At 40.6% G+C, this 20370-nt stretch overlaps 2 protein-coding genes across 2 annotated transcripts in view; both read left to right on the forward strand.

Moving 5' to 3' along the window:
• Ubtd2 (ubiquitin domain containing 2) overlaps positions 1–20370 on the forward strand; it is a 49745-nt gene that overhangs the window by 17158 nt on the left and 12217 nt on the right. Inside the window, exon 2 of the mRNA XM_027425193.2 lies at positions 19520–19756. Coding sequence (XP_027280994.1) covers positions 19520–19756 — 237 coding nt within the window. The remainder of the gene's footprint in view (positions 1–19519; positions 19757–20370) is intronic.
• LOC100773119 (40S ribosomal protein S3) lies at positions 4615–5061 on the forward strand. The gene has a single exon (XM_027425194.1). The coding sequence runs from the start codon at positions 4630–4632 to the stop codon at positions 4981–4983; it is 354 nt and encodes a 117-aa protein (XP_027280995.1). The 5' UTR covers positions 4615–4629; the 3' UTR covers positions 4984–5061.

The raw sequence follows: 20370 nt of genomic DNA on the forward strand, positions 1-20370 counted from the left end.
GCTCTTTCAGAGGTCCTGAGTTCAATTCCCAGCAAACACATGGCTCACAATGATCTATAGTAGGATCTGATGCCCTCTTCTCACATAAAGTTGTGCATACAGATGGAATACTCATATACATAAAATAAATAAATCTTTTTTTAATTCTTAAAATTTAATGGGGCTGTTGAGAGTGTGGCTCAGTCAGTAAAGTGCTTTCCTTGCAAGCATGAGGATCTAGATTGAATTCCAAAACCTATCAAAATGCTGTCCATGTGGTGCTTTCTTATAATCCCAGCTGGAAAGATGGAGCTAGGAGGACCCCCTGGGACTTGATGTGCTACCCAGTTGGTAGTTGGCCAGCTCCAGAATAAGAGATTATCTATCTCAGAGGAGAGGAACATGTTCCTGAGGAAGACAACTAAGGTTGTCCTCCAGCCTGTACACACATGTGCATGTTCATAGTCTAAAAAATTTAATGGGCATTTATGTGTTGGGCACTATTATAATAGTTTGAAAATACTACTTCATGTACATCTGTAATCTAGCACTCAAGAGGCTGAGACAGGAGGATTGCCAGTTTGAAATCAACAAAGATAGTGTTGTGATTGAAGCTGTAATGTCTCTAGAGGTTCAAGTATTTGATTACCTGCTACCCATGTGGTGGTGTTGTTTTGAGGGTTTCTGAAGCCTGATTTGCAAGAGTGGGTCACAGGGCAGGGGCCTTTAAACGGGCCCATTTCTTGTGTCTGCTGCTCCTCTTCTGCTTCCTCCACCTTTTTCTTTTCTGAGACAGGGTTTCCACACTTCCTCGGGGTGACCTGGAGCTCACTATGTAGCCCAGACTAGCCTCTGACTCATGGCAGTCCTACCTCAGTCTCCCAAGTGTTGGGATTATAGGCATTAGCCACCAAAGCCAGACTGGTCCCTTACACCTTTCTTTTCTAGATGTTTTAAGCACTCTGCAAGCTCCAGCCTCCCCAACAGCGATGTGTTCCTTCTCATGGACTGAGCTATAGATGCAGAAACTGAACAAAACAAGCCTCTTCTCGCTTAAGATACTCTGTCAGGTATTTTGTCATAGTTACAAGAAAAAGTAACAATTATATTAAATACTTGTAACAATCCTGTGAAATATGTCTTTGTTCTTCTCACCCGGGCCCAAGTACTTTTTATATCTTTAAATTTGTTCCCAAAGTTAGTTATCCCTCAATAAGTTTTTTTCTTTAAAGTTCATTTTTTTTTGTTTTGTTTTGATTTTTTTTTATACATGTGAATCCTGCCTATGGATTGTTTTGATTTTCAAGATAGGGTTTCTGTGTGTAGATGAGGCTGGCCTTGGACTCACAGGTATCTGCCTGCCTCTGCTTCCCAAGTGCTGGGATTTAAAGGCGTGCACCACCACCACCACTTGGCATGTTCAAACTGTTTCTGTTTGTTTTGTTTTGTTTTTTCAAGACAAGGTTTCTCTGTATAGGTGTTCATTCATTTTTAAATGGAAGTTACAGCAATCATGGGATTTAGTGAGATGGTAATAGCATTCTGCTTGGTAAGTATTCTCTGTTGGCTATTACTTTTTCGAGAAAACCAAAAATTGGGCCAAGTGACTACTTACCTATGACATAACAGCTAGAACACTAAGGGTGTTCCATTTGGAGCATCCTGCTTTATTCCTTAAGAGCTTAGGGTGATTCAGAGAAGGTAGGCTCAGCACTTTTCAGGGTGAGACATGAGTTCTCATATCACTCTCTGTATTTCAGTCTACAGCTAAAGGATTATTGAAAGGTCACAGGTCATCTTTTACAAAAGATTTACCTATTTATGTGTGTATGTATGAACCTCTGTGAGTTTTATGTGCACTGTATATGTGCAGGAGTCTGTAGAGGCCAAAAAAGGGTGTTGGTGTCCTCCTTCTACCATGTGATTACTGGGAATCACAGTCAGGTTGTCAGACTTGGCACAAGTGATTTGCTGAGCCATCTTAGAGCTCCTCATAACTGTTTTACTGTCCACTCATCTCCATGTGTTTTCTCATTTTCCCCATGGCTTATTTTACCTATTGTTGTTGTTGTAGTTTAGGGTACTGTTTCAATGTTAGTCCACAAGGGCTCCTGTGTTAGGAGTTCGGTCCCAAGTTTGGTGGAACTTTTAAAAGGTGGGGTGTACTAGGGGGTCTTTGTGGGGGTTCTGTCCTAGAAAGGGAATGTAGTTTCCCAAACAAATTCTCTAAGTGAATTGTTAGGATTGCTAGCCCTGACTTGTTCTCTGGCTTGTTTCCAGTGTGATCTCCTCTTTTATGTGCTCCTGCTTTTGACACTTAAACTGTGATACCAATGCTATGCTTTTGAATCTCCCAAATTGAGCTAAATAAACTTTTTTTTTCTCTTGAGGCAGGGTGTTGTTATATAGCCCAGGCTAGCCTGAAACTCACTATATCAACTAGACGAGCCTTGAACTTGTGGTGATCCTCTTGCCTCTGCCTCCTTAATTTACAGGCATGAGTTACCATTCCCTGGTAAATAAACATCTTTATAAAGTTCATTCGCAAAACACACACACACACACACACACACACACACACACAATATATATATATATGAAAGCCGGGTGTTGGTGGCGCACGCCTTTAATCCCAGCACTAGGGAGGCAGAGGCAGGCGGATCTCTGTGAGTTTGAGACCAGCCTGGTCTACAAGAGCTAGTTCCAGTACAGGCTCCAAAGCCACAGAGAAACTGTGTCTCAAAAAAACCAAACACACACACACACACACACACACACACACACACACACACACACACACACACACACAAGATTTTATCTATTTTTATGTGTATAGGTGTTTTTCTACATGAATGTAAGTACCACATGTGTGCAGTGTCCTCAGAGGCCAGAAGAGGGCAATGGATTCCCTGGAACTAGAGTTGCACATGATTGTGGACTGCCATGTGAGTGCTAGGAGCCGAACCTAGGTCCTCTTGCAAGAACTGCAAGTGCTGAGCCGTTGCTCTAGCCTCTGTATGTTTAATTTTTGTGTTTACAAGTTCTCCAGTTTTCTTTCTGTTGTTGATTCTTATTCTATAAATGTAGGTAGACTAAAAACACCTATTCTATTGTGTGATAGAATGTGCTATATGTCTTTTAGGTCTTGTCAGTTTATAGTATTTAGTTTCTATTTTCTTATTGGTAAATACTGTTTCAATGTTTTATTAAAACATTATTAAGCTGGACGTTGGTGGCGCATGCCTTTAATCCCAGCAGATCTCTGTGAGTTCGAGGCCAGCCTGGTCTCCAGAGCAAGTGCCAGGATAGGCTCTAAAGCGACACAGAGAAACCCTGTCTCAAAAAACAAAACAAACAAACAAAAAAAATTAAGAATGGAGCAACAGCCAGGTGGTGGTGAAGGCCTTCAATCCAGCACTCAGGAGGCAGAGACAGGAGGATTTCTGTGACTTGGAGACCAACCTGGTCTACAGAGTGAGTTCTAGTACAGTCAGAGCTACATAGTGAGCTCCCCCCATTACCCCCCCAAAAAAGAATTGAATATTGAAGCCTCCAACCCTGTTGTAAAACTATTTCTCCAGTAAGCAGGTGCACTTGACTCCTGTCTGTAATCCTAAGGACTAGAGGCAGAGCAGGAGGATCATCACAGTTTGAGGCCAGCCTGGGCTACCTAGTGAGGTTAGGCCTCCAGAGCTGTCTAGGGAGACCATGTCTCACAAAGCAAAGGAAAACAACACGAAACTATTTTTCCCTTCAAATACAACAGTATTTTTTACTTATCTTTAGTAAAATTTTGTCTTAAAGTCTTTATCTTTGCTATAAATGTAGGCGTTGTATCTTTCATTTGACTATGTTTTATATAGTTTCCATCTTCTGTTTTCATATATAAAGTGTGCCTCTTGTGTCCACATTATAGGAAGGTTATGGCTATCTTGTATGTATAATTTGAATATTTTGTTTTTTGAAACAGTTTCTCTGTGTAGCCCTGGCTATCCTAGAATTTGCTCTGTATACCAGGTTAGCTTAGAATTCAGAGATCTGTCTGCCTCTGCCTTCTGAGTGCTGGGATTAGAGGTGTGCGCCACCACCATCTGGTGGTATAATTTTGAATTTTTAATACTTGTATTTCCTGTAATTACAGATCTCATGTTGTGGTAATCCCCAACCATAAAATTATTTTGTTGCTACTTCATAACTAATTTCGATACTAATATTGTTAATGAATAGCAATATAAATATCCAATATACAGGATGATCTGATATTTGACCCCCACAAAAGGTCAAGACACAGGTTGAGAACCACAGATCTCACTTGTCTTCCAGCCCCTGATATTTTGTCTTTTTCTTGATCTATTTTGTTGGTGAAGCTTTCTACTGTTTCAAATTTGTTAGTGAGTTTTTCGTTTCTTGAGTTTCAGTTTGTTTTTAAGCAGTATTTTTTTAACTGAAGTTCTTGTAGTTCTCTGACCTTGGGGTCCAATGGGCTGGGCACATATTCAATAGATAAATCCTCAGTTTATATGATCAGGGAGCAGGGCATACCTCCACCACCATTCTGAGAGTAGAAAATTAACTACAGAAGTGGATTTGGGCCCACTGAGCAAATATTGTGACATTTTTAAAAGTTACCTTACTGTGCTTCGGTTTACAATGGAGAGTGGGGCTGAGGGCTGTGAGGTTGTGGTGTCTGGGAAGCTCCGAGGAGAGAGAGCCAAGTCCATGAAGCTTGTGGATGGGCTGATGATCCACAGTGGAGACCCTGTTAACTACTATGTTGATACTGCCATTCGCCATGTACTCCTCAGACAGGGTGTGCTGGGCATCAAAGTGAAAATCATGCTGCCCTGGGACCCAAGTGGTAAGATCGGCCCCAAGAAGCCTCTGCCTGATCATGTGAGCATTATGGAACCTAAGGATGAGATCTTGCCCACCACCCCCATCTCACAGCAGAAGGGTGGGAAGCCAGAGCCACCTGCCATGCCCCAGCCAGTGCCTACACCATAACAGGGTCTTGGCAGCTGTGTCTGGAGGCTGGATGTTGTCCTGTACAGACATTTAATAAAATCTTGCACAAAGACATAAGGCCTGACTGGATTGTGACTGAGTTATGTTGGCCTGAGGAGTGTTGCTTATCCTGTTAGTTTAAGCTGGGGGGCTTGAGCAGAGCTGACCAGAAAAGTCATGGGTCAGTGAAGTCTGGTGTGTACAGAGCTGGCACCACCTTGACCCTGTGTTACACAGTTCAGTTTGGTTTTGCTGTTCTTGCTGGAACCCAGGTCCTTGCACATAAGCGGCATGTGTCCTCAGCCTGGAGGGCTACATGTGATATTTTCCCCCTGGCATGTAAGAAGTCTTCAGTGGGTCAGCAAAATGATTTTTATGAAAGTCTGTGACATTGGTGTGCACTTACCCTGCTTGTAGAAAGTAAATTGGCCTGTTTAGCCATGCAGTGCTGTTTTAGTCGCAGCATTCCTAAAGTAAAAAGAACTTTTGATGCCATTGAACCTAAAGCTCAGAAATTTGAAATGCAAAGCTGTCATTACAACACACATTTCTAAGTCTTCTACGTTACCCATGTTTTGGAAAATACAGTAAATTCAGAAATTGTCAGTAGCTAAATTAGTATAATGTCTTAAAAGCATTTACTATTGACATATGTTTTGGGAGAATTAAAGTTAGCTTGGAAATTCAAAACAAATAAATAAAAAGTTACCTTACTTGCAGTAACTGATGGAGTATAAAAATGTGTATTAGATTATGATCCTACTAAGGTCAGGGATGTAAGGGACAGAACCTGAATGAGGATAGGTAGTACTATATCATCTGAGCAGAAAACATCACAGAGGGAGGTAGATGGAGGTGAAATAGTGGTATTAGGATTTACAGATCTTAAAGATAAAACTGTGGGGTGTTAAAATTAAAAGCCCAAAGTGGAGGGAACTGGGTGGGGGCGGGTAGAGAGGAAATGAGGTAGAAATGAAAGGGGAAGGATTGGTTGTGGAGAGCAAGAATAGTAGAGTACACATTAGCATGGGCACAGAAACAAAATACTCATAAAACTTAAGCAATATAAAATGAAGCCAAAACCACTCAGAGACATTTATGGAGGGTTGCAGGTTTTAAAACACTTCAGGAAGTGAATTAGTAGTAGATAAAAGCATATCATAGCATTGGCCACTAGTTCTTTCATGGTGGGATGGATTTTTAATCTTTCTTCTCACTCCCTGTTATGCTCCATTCAGGGAAGTGCAATTTGCAGTCTCAGTTCAAGCTCAAACTCTTTGTGGACTTCCAGTGGAGTTCAAGTACCTTTTGGGTTGAGTTTGTGCCGGGTCGCCAGTAGGTGTCAGCCCTTCCTTGCATTTTTCACAGCCCTCGATTGGCTTGTTTTTTGTGGGGGAGGGGATATTTTTTTCCCACCCTCTCATTATTCAATATGTGCTAGATGGTCACACTTTTCTTGCCTGGAATCTAAGTCTAAGGTGCTGATGCAGATACACCAGTGGTACCTTCTGGGCTGGGTATGTTTATCTTGTTAGGGATGCCTATTGGCTTCTGTCTCCACACAGTTAAAGATCCAGCCAGTTCACGTGTGGTAATTGGGTGGTTCTGGGACACCAGAAACCAGTAAGTCTTCCATTCTTTTTCTCTCATTTAATGAAAGGCTCTGGATTACTATTAGCTACAACCTTTAAAATTCTGGTAATTTACAACTACCTTATACCTTAATTCCTACTTTCTTTGAGCCTTAATACCAGTCAGAGATAGGAGCTTACAACTTTAATCTTTGCTGAGTGTCTGCAGTCATGGGTGTGCACTGTGTTTGGCCTTTTAGAGTCCCACATGGAAGTGTAAGTTTTCTGGATAGTTAATTTGGTTTTGTTGTTGTTTTGTCTTGTTTTGTTTTGTTTTTATTGTTTGAAGACAGTCTTGTCTTCAAGCCTCAAACTCAATATCATCCTGCCTCACACAGTTGAATGCAGGGATTACAGATGTACACCACCATACCATTGCCTGGCAACAGGCTTCTTATTTGACCTAAATGCTTCACTGTCTCCAACAGGTGCAATGTTAAGCAACTTGCATTTTTATTTCTGAACCTAAGACTTCACACATGTGAGGCAAGTGTTCTGTTACTGAGTTGTACTTTTAGCTTCTGCTTATTTTTGACAAATGTCTCTAGAGAAAAAGATGCTCACATAGGAGAGATCTCAGGAAAGACACAAAAGAAGCTTGATGGGTGGCATTTTCCAAAGAACTTCCAGATAGGCTAAACAATGCCAGTTGTGCAAGTAGGGCCTATAAAGGAGTCCAGTCTATGTTTCACACCTGTTACCACAGTCTCGATGGCAGTGAGTGAGAAGAGGCAATCAAGAGCATGAGACAAGTGCCAATATGCCTACTGACCTAGCTGCTCTGATAAGAAAGAAGAATATGGTGGTGCAAGCTTCCGGCTGGTCTGCTAGTACTGAAGTTTATTTTGCCAGTTTTGCCAGTGTCTTTGTGGCATTTATGGAGCAGGCGATTTCTGGAAGTCCTTTTGTTTTCCTAATATCATCTAATTGTGCTGTAAGGAGATTTAGATACTGCTTTATTTTTGGTTTTATGATGATAAGTGTTTGTCTGCATGTATGTTATGTATGGTCCAGTGCCCATGTTGAACAGAAAAGGGAGTCAGATCCTCTGGAACTGGAGTTACAGGCAACTCAGCAGTTGTAAGCTGCCAGAGTAACTGCCAAACTGGAGTCCTTCTCAAGATTAAGTCAGTGCTCTTGACTGCCTAACCACCTTTGTAGTCTTTAGATGATGATTTAAAACACCTTGTATATGTGCTTACATCATTACTTACTATGCTGTGCACTCATTTGTGGAGTCATACATCTGTTATTTCCCTTTAGTTTAGTGTTTGTAGTAGTGTAGATCTATGGTAGTAAGTCCTCTCAGCTTCTGTATGTCTGGCAAGGTTTTTATTTTCTTTGAATCTGTGTTTATGAGGTGTTATCTATAGTTGTAACATTTGCTTTGTGTTGTTGATTTAATACTAGCCTTAGAAATTGAGTTGGGAAGGTTTCTTGCTTGTTTTCTGAAAGTGACTATGAGGGATTGGCATAAATTTTTTCTTACAAAGAGATAAAGTCTACATAGAAATAGGTATAATTGTATATCTGTATGCCTACAAATATTTACTTATTTGTTTATTTTAAACGTATGAGTGTTCTGTCTGCATGCATGCCAGAGAGAGCTTCAGATCCCACTATAGATGGTTGTGAGCCACCATGTGGTTGCAGGGAATTAATTGAAATAAGGACCTCTGGAAGAGCAGCCAGTACTCTTAATCACTGAGCCATCTCTCCAGCCCATCCATAAATATTTATGTATTAAGAATTTAATCTGGATGTGGTAGCTCATTCAGGCCCGTAATCCAAGCTCTTGAGAGACTAACGCAGAAGAATTGCTTGGTCAAGGATAGCCTAGGTTTCATAGTGAGTTCTAGGCCAGCCCAAACTACAATTTGAGACCTCTTTCAAAGAAGAAAAATTGAGAAAGGACTGGCAAGATAGTTTAGTTAGTAAAGTGCTTCTGTGTAAGCATGAGGGCCTACATTCACATTCTTAGCACCTATCTAAAAAGCCAGGCATTCAATACACCTGTAATCCCATTGCTGGGGAGGCTGAGAGAGAGATCCCAAACTCACTGAACAGCTAACTTAGCTGTGTCATTGAGCTCCAGGTTTAGTATGAGATCCTAACTCTAAATAAATAAATAAATAAATAAATAAATAAATAAATAAATAGGAGAGTAACCTAAGAAAGACACACAATGCCCACCTCTGGCTTTCATGCGCGTGCGCATGAAACACACACACACACACACACACACACACACACACACACACACACAAGTCAGTATGCTTGAAAGACATGAATTTGATACCTGACACCCATGCCAGAAGAAGCTGGACTTGATGGTGGCACATTCTTTTGATGCCATCACCAATGAGGTGGAGGCAGGTGGATCCTTGCAACTGTGCCTGGCCAGCTTAGCCTACTTGGTGAGTTCAAACCAGAACTGAGACACCTGGTCTGGGGAAAGAAAGGAAGGAGGGAAGAAAAGTAAGTGAATGGTGCCCAAGGAATGATACCCAAGGTTGTTCTGTTCCCACACATGTGTGTCACACACACACACTGAAATGTAGGGCCTGCTAGGAAACAAACCAAGGACATTTTGCATGATACTGAGGACAGCTCTGAAGGCTGTAGCTTTCTGGATTTGTCTTGGGTGAGATGAAAAAGCAAAAGGGACAGAGTGGTGTTGGGGAAGAGAACCAGGAAAGTGTCCAGCAGGTTGTCTGTCCGGTGGACATTTCCCCTCACCTGTTTTTCCATCTCATTTTACACCTCCTGATACAGATAGTGTTATGCTGGTCTAGTTTACCAAAAGCTTCGGGTCAGTCCTAGCAGATACCCCTTCAGGAAACAGGACTTTCTTATTAGCCAGAGGAAACCAACAAAGTACATTTTGAAGAGTTATGTTTTCTTTATGTTCATCTGATATTTATGCATCTCTCCCCATATGCCATAATGGTGTCATTAAGACAGAACTCTGAAGTATAAAGGCATAAAGAACCCCCAAGACTTCTTTTGTTTGTTTACTTGTTTTTGTTTTTGTTTTCCCCAAGACTGTCTGAGTAGCTCTGGCTGTCCTGGAACTTGGTCAGGAGACCAGACCAACCTCAAACTCAAAGATGAACCTCCAAGATTTCTATCTAAGCCTTGCCTTGAACTATGAAGTCATTATTGAATATATGACTGCTCTGACAACTGGAGACCACTCTTATAGAATATAAAATTTAAGTAATCCATCTGACCATGTAGTTTCAAACACTGATCTCTATGCTTAACAGGTCAAGACCTGATTGGAACTGAGTGCTTCTCTGGTCTCATAGCAAATGTTTGAAGTTATAGCAATCATGGAGCTATGATTTCAGCCTGCGGGCTTCACCCTGGCATTAACTGGTCAGGAAGGAATGGGATGGGGCATTATAGTCCCGAATAGTTGTTCTCTAAGGGTTTTTTCAGCTGCATGTCTTCATTCAGTTAAGTCCTCCTCTGCTTTCTAGGGGTGATCTTAAGTCTTAGGTACTATATTTTCCATTTCCAGGTTGGTTGTTTGTTTATTAAAACAGGGTCTCACTATGTTGCCCTGGTGGCCCCAAACTTGGAGATTTGCCTGCCTCTGCCTCCTGAGTGCTAGGATTTAAGGTCTGCACCACCACATCTGGCCTCATTTCTAGGATTTACATTTGTTTATTATTGATCGTTTGTTTCTCTTCTAAGAACTTCTTTTTGCTAGGCATGATGACATGTGCCTGTATTCCTAGTACTTAGGAGGTTGATGCAAGAGGATGGTGAGTTCAAGATGGTCTGACCTGTCTAGTGAGACCTGTCTCAAAAACCAAAAGAAAGAAGGAAAAAGGGAGACTTTTTATTCCAGCTTGTCTTTAATCTCATGAAACATGATTGTAACTTTTAAAGTCTTTGATCATTTCAACATCTGGATCATCTCAGAACTTTCCATTTGTTTGTTGACTTTTTTCTTGAAAATTGGTCACATATTTCTTTTGTGTTGAGTAATCCTGAATTGTTTCCTGGACATGTTGAACATTTGAGAATCTAGGTCTTTTATTAAATTTCCTGAAGAATATCAGTTTGCTTTGCTTTGTTTCATAGTTTTATCCTTCAACCTGGTTTCTTCAGACTGAATTGTTTCTGTGTTAGTGGTGCTGATATTGATTTGCTTTTCAAAAGCCATTGTTAGGCTTAATGGTGGCACATCCTTAATGGTGGCTAGTTTGTTTATATCAGAGCCATTACTGTGCTGCTTTATGGCCAGTGCAGGTCATAGGTGAATTGGAGATTTGACTTATCTCAAATGCAGAATTTTAGGTTATTCTCCAGCTGTTTGTACTTTGGAGTACTGTTGTCTGTCTGTCCATCCATTCATCTCCCCTCTCCCAAAGGCCATTGTTCTCTACCTTTTAACTGGAAAGAGATTCCTCTCAGCTGTTTTCTAGCATTAACCCGTACTTCCATGTTGCCTTTTAAGATAACATGACAAAAGAAGGTACAAAAAGAATAGGGAAAAAATAACCTTACTTTCTTCATGTTGTATTACTTTTTTTCCTGGTTGCTTTGTCTCAAAACCAGGTTTTCTCACTTAAGTTTTTGGTAACCATCCCTCCACTGTCCCCTGCCCAGTGTTTGTGTGATATGTGTACTTGCCTGAGCCAGGGTGCAGTGTGTATGAGGCCAGAGGTTGACATCAGAATGTTCTCCTCAGCCACTTCATCTTATTTTAAGATAAGGTCTCTGGCTGGGGATGTGGCTCATTTGGAAGAACACTTATCTATCATTCACAAAACACCCTGGGTTTAATTCCCAGCTCTGCCTAAACCAGGCATAGTGGTGGACATTTGTAATCCCAGCATTCAGGAGATACGGCTGGAAAATCAGAAGGTTGTCTTTGACTACATATCAAGTTAGAGGCCAGCCTGGGCTTCATGAGACCCTGTCTTGAAAATAGAAAAGATGAATCTGAATCTCAGGCTCTCTGTTACTGCCAAGCTGGCTTCCAGTGAGCCCCTGGATTCTGTCTCAGTTCTCCAAAAGTTAGAATTACAGAGGCATGCCCCAGACTCTTAACATGGGTGCTGGGGATCCAAATTTAGGTCTCTTGCTCCGAGCCATCTTGTCAGTCCCTCATTTCTGGTTCTGAGAATTCCTTTTCCAATTACCCTACCAGAAGCCAGATCCCTTCATAGTTTAGTACATCTTACTGCATTTCCATACTAAAGCTGCCGTAGGTCAAATCTGAGAGAAAAAAAAATATTTAAAAAATGACTCACACCTTTACACCCTAATCCCAGCACTTGGGAGGCAGAGGCAGGTGGATCTCTGTGAGTTCGAAACCAGCCTGGTCTACTGAATGAGTTCCAGGACAGCCTCCAAAGCTACAGAGAAACCTGTCTCAAAAAAAAAAAAAAAAAAAAAAAGCAAGGGTGCTTCTTTAGGTTTGGCTCCTGTCTGCCACTATCATCAGCTTTTCAGAACCCTCAGTTAACTGTGTTTTGCATTTTGTCCCATATTTCTGTTACAGTCGGTGAGAAAGATGGACTTCAGTGGTCTTACATTTTGGCCTATACCAGATGTCCAAGGATATTTTTACAGTAAGAATTGGGAGAAAGAAAAAGTAATCTTACAGTTTACTAAGTGAAATTAAGCACCCTTTGAAGTATTGTTATTGAGTTATTTAGTCTTTGTTCTAAATAAGCTCCATCCGTAGAGAATGTTTCCCACAGTTGCTGGTTGCTGGTCTCTTACTGTTGGGCCTCTTAGTTTTACTGCTCATTAGACAAGAGAATATGTAGGAGATTATACATGGACCTAAAAGCCATATGTAAATAGAAACTTGAAACTACATAGAGGCTAAGCTGTCTAGCCTGTTGAAAGTTGAGCTGTTGTGTCCCTGTTGGTGTCCCCCCACACACACACAAACACACACCTGGTTGTTTTTGTAGTATGAGTGTTAAGTGCAGTGACTTTTGTAAATCCTCTGAGTTCTGATCCCTTTTTGCTGAACAGTTGTGTCTTCATTCTCTATCCCTACATACTATTGCATACAGTCAAAGGAGACCAAACTGCTCCTTCAGCACTGGGCTTAGAAATTGCTTTAGCTCACAAATGTGTCAAGTCACCTTAGCTAAAGAACCAGTTCACTACTTCCACAGAGCACTAAAATTCGAACACAGTTCAACCCAGGTTTTTGCACCTTTGTTCCAGTCCAGTAACAGACTCTTTGTTTTTATTTGAGCTGTCATTTCAGTGGCTTTTACTTTCCATGTTTCTGTCACCATCCTTTTACGACTAGTCATATGTTCTCTAGAACATAGAGGATTTCAAATTTTCCTTCCTTTTACATCTTTATCACATTCTCTCTCTCTCTCTCTCTCTCTCTCTCTCTCTCTCTCTCTCTCTCTCTCTCTCTCTCTCTCTGTGTGTGTGTGTGTGTATACACTCACGCTTGTGTACACTTTACAAGCATGGAGGTCAGAGGACAAGTTCCAGGAGTCAGTGCTATCTTTCTACTATATGGGCCTCAGGGATCAATCTCAAATTAGCAAGTTTAGGATAAATTACCTTTACCTGCTGAGCCATCTCATCAGCCCATCTTCTTTTTACTCAGCAGAATTGCCTTTAGTAGTCTCTTCTCAAGAACACGCCTATTTCTAGCATGCACATATCTCAAAAATCTTTGCTATAGTTTAGAACTTGAATGTCCTCTTAAAGTCCCACATCTTAAAGACTTAAACCCCAGGATGATGTTTGGGGAGGTTCTAGGACCTGGTGTCAGGCCTTTAGGTCTTTCAGATCTTTGAAAGCAATGGTGAGACCCTGGCAGTCTCCTTATTCTCCTTGCCTCTTTGCTCAGGATTTGATGATCAGTTAGAGTTAGCATCAGCCATGTGCTTCTACCAGTCTGGGTCTGTTCACAAGCACAAAGATTCTGGGCTGAAACTTCCAAAGCTATGAGCTCAAATTTCCTCATTATATGTTGGTTTTTCTTAGGTATTTTGTTACAGTCGAAATGCTGGCTCACCGTCTTCCAGCTTCTACTCTTTAAGCAGCCACTTCTACATTTTTAGGTATTTTTTTTACAATGCTCTGCTTCTTGGTGACAGTATCTTTTAGTCAGGTCAGGTCAGGTCACTGTAACACAATACTGTAAGCTAGGTGACTTTCGAAATTTATTTCTCACAATTCTGAAAGTTGGGATCTCTAATATTGAAGTGGTGACTGACTTGATGGTTAGTAAGGTCCCTCTTGGTGCCCATATAACTGCCTTCTATCTGTCTTCTCATAGTAATGTTATCTCTTTCTCCTAATCCCATCTGGGAGGGTCCCATCCTCATGAACTCGTTACCTTCCAAAAGCTCTTCCTCCAGATAATATGCTTTGGTATTGTGGCTTGACATAGGAATTAAGGGATACAAGCAGCTGATAACAATGAGATCCTAAGCTGATCATATAAACATAATAGTGATTACAGGATCAGAGCTGAGTGCCACACACATTACATTCATGTCTTACTATCTACAGAGTTTTGGTTTCCATAGTTTTGTGTATGCTTTAAATATCAATGTTACTGAGATGCAACAGCTTGGTTTAGCTTTCTTTGGTCTGTGCCTCAAAGTAGGTGCTTCTATAACTCAGTGGTTCTCAGCCTTCCTAATGCTGCTACCCTTTTATAATATGGTTCCTCGTGTTGTGGTGACCCCCAACCATAAAACTATTTTTGTTGCTACTTTGTGACTGTAGTTTTGCTGCTGTTATGAATCGTAGTATGAATATCTGATATGTAAGCTATCTGATGTAACGACACCCCCTGTGGAAGTCATGACCCACAGGTTGAGAACCACAGCTCTTAAGAACCTGTGTCTCCTTAAGTTGGGTTGTTACTTAGAACTAAGCTCTGCTAGGTTGTCACTCCAGGCATTTAAAGAGATATAAAGTATTTTTGAGCATCTTTAGATCATAAGCTTATATTGAGTTTTCCAGTTCAGAGTTAATGAGGTTTTCTGTTTTTATGGGGTTTTTTTTTTTTTTCTCCCTTTCTTTAACTCCCTTTCTGAAACTGGCTTTGCCAGGCTATAGTAGGACTGAATAAGAAATTTTGTTACATGCTGTCAAGGTCCCTCCCCTCTTGGAGACCTATGGTCTTGTAGGCTCTTTCCTGCCAGCTCCAGAAGGATTGCAAAATCTGCTGTCAAGAGTTCTTCCCTGTCTTTAACTCTGAAGTGACAAGAAGCTTTTCCTTCTGTTTTTGTGCTTTTGTTGCTCTAGTCAGTAGCAGATAGGAGCAATTTACTGTCCTGGTTCTCACTGCTTTAAATACTTGAAAATTGCTTGAGACAGTAATTTGTCTTTTGATGGCGATCTCTTTAGTTGTCCCCACCCCCAGGTACTGTATTAAGGAAACTGATGCTTTCTAGGTTTCTGCCTGTTGCAGCTGATATTACCAGGGTCATATCTTGGTTTTGTTTGTTTGTTTGTTTGTTTTGGTTTTTGGAGATAGGGTTTCTCTGTGTAACAACCCTAGCTATCCTTGAACTCTCTTTGTATGTAAGTCAGGCTGGCCTCAAACTCACAAAGATACACCTGCCTCTGCCTCCTGTGTGCTGGTATTAAAGGAGTGCGCCACCACCACTCAGTCTGTATCTTGGTATTTTTTATCTCGCCTTTGTATTGTAACCTTTCCTTTCCTTATCTGATGAATCCCAAATATTAAGTCAGGGATTTTCAAAGGACTAAAAGGAAGAAAAAGAATTAAAATCATAAGTCACTTTTGAAGATCTGTGTCTCTCTAGTCTCTCTTCTCACTCCTCTCTTCTCTCTCCTCTCTCGTGGGTGGATGGGTGGGTAGGTAGGTAGGTAGATATGAATATATGGAGGCCACCCTCAGATTTCATTCCTCAGGCCTGAGCTTGCCAGTTAGGGCAGCCCCTGTCTATCTGTACCTCTCCAGCACTAGAATTACAAGAATATTATGTCACTCACGGCTTTTTATGTGGCTTCTCCATGGAACTCAGGTCCTCATGTTTGCATATCAAGGACTTTACCAACTGTCTTCCCAAAGATCATTGTTTCTTATAAACAGAATGTCTAAATGAATTTGTGGTAAAATGCTTTTCATTGGATAGTAAATGTGTTTAACGTCATATGCTACTTGGGTCCATTTGAAAAGCAAGCCTTTAACTTTTTAGTATTAAATCTGTTACAGAGTGAGAAAAAGCAAAAGGGCTGGAGAACTAGCACAGCAGTTAAAGATATGTTGGGCAGTAACTGATTTGGGTTATTATGAGTTTTTTTGTTTTTGTTTTTGTTTTGTTTTGTTTTTTTAACTTGTTTTGGTATTCTGTTGAACCTAGCATGAAACTTTTAAGGTCAAATAGTGCAGTGAAAATTCTATACTGGGGGAGATATGGCTGTGTGGTTAAGGGCACTGGCTCTTCAGCCAGAGGACCTGAGTTCAATTCCCAGCATCCACATGGAAGCTCACAACTGTCTGTAACTTCAGTTTTAGGGGCTCCAATACTCTGTTCTAGTCTCTGTAAGCACTGCTCACTTGTGATGCACATACATACAGGCAAAACACTCAGGCAAAATACTCGGCACATGTAAAAATAAAAATTTATTAACATCTATGACTTTCTGCTCGGTGGTGGCAGCCCATGCCTTTAATCCCAGCACTCAGGAGACAGAAGCAAGGGAATCTCTGTGAGTTCAAGGCCAGCCTAATCTACAGAGCAAGTTCCAGGACAGCCAGGGCTGTTACACAGAGAAACCCTTTCTGGAACCCCCCCCCAAAAAAAAAAAAACTATGACTTTCCAAATTGTAATATTAGCCCCAGAGATTTGGTCATTTTAATAATGGATCCATACTATGCATGTTTAAATAAGATGAGCCTATTTCATGTGTTCAGGGTGAATACTTTTTTTTATTTTGTTTATTTCTGCAGAGAAATTATGGAACTTTTGACAGGTTATAGTTTAAAACATATTCAAAATGATAGTTACCTTAACCAACGTGTGTGTGTGTGTGTGTGTGTGTGTGTGTGTGTGTGTGTGTGTGTGTGTCCTTTTTTTGTCCCTTTGTCAATGTAGTGACTGTTCTTGCACTTAGTACAAAAATGAGCAGCAAAAATAAAGCTACCTCACATAGGTAAGGAAAGTAATTCACATATGTAAAGGCTGTTTTTATTTTTCTGTTGGCTTTCTGAATTTGAGAGCATTTTTGTTTTGTTTTGTTTGAGACAGGGTTTCTCAATGTCACCCTAGCTGTTCTGGAACTTGCTCTGTGACCTCACCTGCCTCTTCTTCCCAAGTGCTAGGATTGAAGGTGTGGATGACCACATCCCATGCCTGTATAGAGCTTCCTTTTGGGAATGGGGTGTTGCTTAGGCTAAACTTAAATTTGCCATCCTCCTACCTCATCTTCTTGAGTAACTGGAATTGCATGTGGATGCCTGCTTTAGAACTTGCCTGCTTTACATTTCACTTAGACAAGTTAGGGGACCAAAACATCATCACATGTTAGTACTGAAGGTTTTGTGTGAAAGACTAAAGAGACTTAAGATGTTTGAACTTGAGATCAATGGTCAGACCTAGTAAAAAGAATTTATTTCAATTCAGATGTCAAACCAAGTGCACTTTACGCTATTAGTTAGCCCTATCATATAGGAATGTAGCCTGGGAAATGGAAAGATTTCCCAGAGGTTAAGAGGCATTTTATTTTGTGTTAATGCATAAACCAGGCCAGTAAGCGGGTCATTAACTTCATCCATTCTCTAGAACCATTTTAGATTCTTTTAAATTGATATTCTTCCTGCAATTAAGTATGGAACAGTGAATTTTGATTCATGCCTTCTCTGCTTCCCACCTGCACTGTCATTTATTACCCACCTATTCTTTCCTAACATTCTTTGTCTTTTCATCATGGTTAAATTTCCCTTTTACTTCTGTCTATTAAGCTTTCTTACGCCTGGCACTATATAACCTACAGACAGACCCATAGGTGAGAAGGCAATATAATATAGGTCAGTATGACCCATAGAAAATAATCAGTGATCTTGTAGGCTGTGGAAGTATCTGGATACAGAGGTGCCTGAGACTTGTGAAGCATTCTCTAAGGAAATGTATGCCAAAGGGAGTGCACTCTTGCCCTTTTCCTCTTCTCAGGGTTGGCACTAGAATATGGCATTGCTGCTCTTTTTTGTTCTTTCTGGTTGAGAGCTTATCCATTGACCCAGTATTACCTGTTTGATTTCTGGTTCCTCAAAAAAAAAAAAAAAAAAAAAAAAAAAAAGTGATTTCATCCCTTTGCCCCACTGCTTTCCAAACTAGCTCTTGCTTGAGTTTCAGAGAAAGGCATTCTGAAGGGAGCTGGAGGAAGCACTCTTCTAGTTAGTCTCTTCCTGGGTTGGGTGGTTTTCCTTGCCTTCCTTGAACACTGAAAAGTAGCCTTTTGCCTTTTTGGATTTTCTCAGTTCTAACTTCTTGGCTTCATGTGTCTAAAGATCCTGAGATTCAAACTATTTCACACTATTTACTTTCCCTTGTGTCTCTGCTGCAGCATCTGCCACTCATATTCTACCCTTGTTAGTTCGATGAAACACTATGCATCTTGGCTTCTGTGTGTGTGTGTGTGTGTGTGTGTGTGTGTGTGTGTGTGTGTGTGTGTGTGTGTGTGTGTGTGTACATATTTTAATGAACAAAATAGAACTCTTATTCAGAAAATTCCCATATTTTTCTGGGAAAGAGCTGTTCATTGACCCATTCTAAACACCTCTTACCAGAATGGTACATTTGTTACAGTTACATTTTGTTGTTTATGTTTTTTTGTTCGTTTTTGAGACATGATCTCTCTTTATAGTCCTGGTTATCTTGGAACTCTGATATGTAGATCAGGCTGGCCTCAAACAGAGATTTACCTGTGTCTGCCTCCTAAGTGTTGAGATTACAGGCATGTACCACCACTTATAGTTTGCAGTTATAATCCTGCTTGTAGGTGTGGGTGTATATCAATATACTTGTGTGTATGCATGTTTATGGGGTTGGTAGTGTATATGTGTGTCTGTGGAGGCTAAAGATCAGCCTTTGGAGCCATCCATTTTGTTTTTCTGGGCTAGGTATCTAATTAGTTTAGAACTCACCAGGTAGGCTAGGATAACTGGCCAGTAAACCCCAAGGGTTTGCTTGTCTCTCCCAGATCTAGGATTACAAACATAGGTGCCCACATCAGCTGAGCTGTGTTCCAAACCCACAGTTTAATTCTTTGTCTGTGTGTATGTGTATGTGTGAAGGCAGAGGTCACTGTTGGTGTCTTACTCAGTTACTCTTCACTTGAATTTTTTTTTTTTTTTTTTTTTTTTTTTTTTTTTTTGATAAGGGATCTCATATGGAATGAACTGCTTGGTCTAGACTGGCTGGCCAAATGAGCTTCAGGAATCTGCCTATCTCTGTCTTCTGCTTGAACCACAGGTAGTTTACTGACTAAACCACCTCCCTAGCTCCCTGTAATTATTTTTAATCATCCTTTGGAAATACACTGAATGGAAAAGAGCTATTGACTTACTGAAAATTATGCAGTATGGGATGGTGGCTCATGCCTGTAATCCTAGCACTTGGAAGACTGAAGCAGGAAGATTGCTATGAATTTGAAGCTAGCCAGGGTTAAAGTGTGCAACCTGTCTCAAGAAATAAAATTTAAAAAAAAAAATGCAGAAAAAATTTGCATCTAGCTATCTTCATTTGCTCTAGATTTTTGATTGGTTAATAGAATATCAACCAGAAATCAGCAAATAGGCAGACATCTAACTGTAATTGTTGTGAAAGAATCCAAAACAGGAATATAGCCTTGTAACTTTTCTTACAGAAAATAGGGATTTTTTATGAATATTGATGTCAGCCTTTTCTCTTTACAGTTGCTCTAGGTCGTAACCAGCCTTTGAAAAAGGAAAAACCAAAATGGAAAAGCGATTATCCCATGACAGATGGACAACTGCGCAGCAAGAGGGATGAATTTTGGGACACCGCACCAGCTTTTGAAGGCCGGAAAGAGATCTGGGATGCCTTGAAGGCTGCTGCCCACGCTTTTGAAAGCAATGATCATGAACTGGCACAGGCAATCATTGACGGTGCAAACATAACACTACCACATGGTAGGTTTGGTGTCCTGATGACAAAGGAGCACAGTCACTTTGTCTTCAGTAGCAGGGAACTACCTAGGGGGAAGCTTTTGTTTTCTTCTACACATTATTTTCTGTTTTCATCTACACATTATTCTAATTCTTTTCATTATAGTAAAAGATAGAGCTCTTTTTTTCTTCCTTTTATATCTTTCAGCTGGTGGTAGTTTGTGTCTTGATTCATTTTTGTTTCTTAATCTCAGAAAAGAGAATATTTGACAAGCATTTTTAATTTTTGTGTGACTTAATTTCTTGTCTGTACAGTGTACATCCCTGCCCAGCAGTAGTTGTTGCTGCTGCCTTAACTACTTTCCTGCCAGAGCTGGGGAGTCTCAATTTAGGTTTTATAAAGTGCAGAGGCTTCATGGATGCCCCTTTGTCATCATGCTTTCCCATCATTTACTATGAGCAGACCTAAACTTTGAAATTCATTTTTTAAAAGTTGTTATTTAGGAAAGAGGGGAAACCACAGGAGAGATATCTCAGTGGTTGCTTCTCTTGCAGAGGAACTGTGTTCAGTTCTCAGTCAACCATTTGGTGGATTACAAGTGTCTGTAATTCTAGCTCCAGGGAAATCTGATGCCTTC

The sequence above is a fragment of the Cricetulus griseus genome, chromosome 7 (genome assembly GCF_003668045.3).
Source record: "Cricetulus griseus strain 17A/GY chromosome 7, alternate assembly CriGri-PICRH-1.0, whole genome shotgun sequence".
NCBI classification, from domain to species: domain Eukaryota; kingdom Metazoa; phylum Chordata; class Mammalia; order Rodentia; family Cricetidae; genus Cricetulus; species Cricetulus griseus.

What these genes read in the sequence shown, in the direction of transcription:
- LOC100773119 (XM_027425194.1), top strand. Translation starts at nt 4,630, where the DNA reads ATGGAGAGTGGGGCTGAGGGCTGTGAGGTTGTGGTGTCTGGGAAGCTC.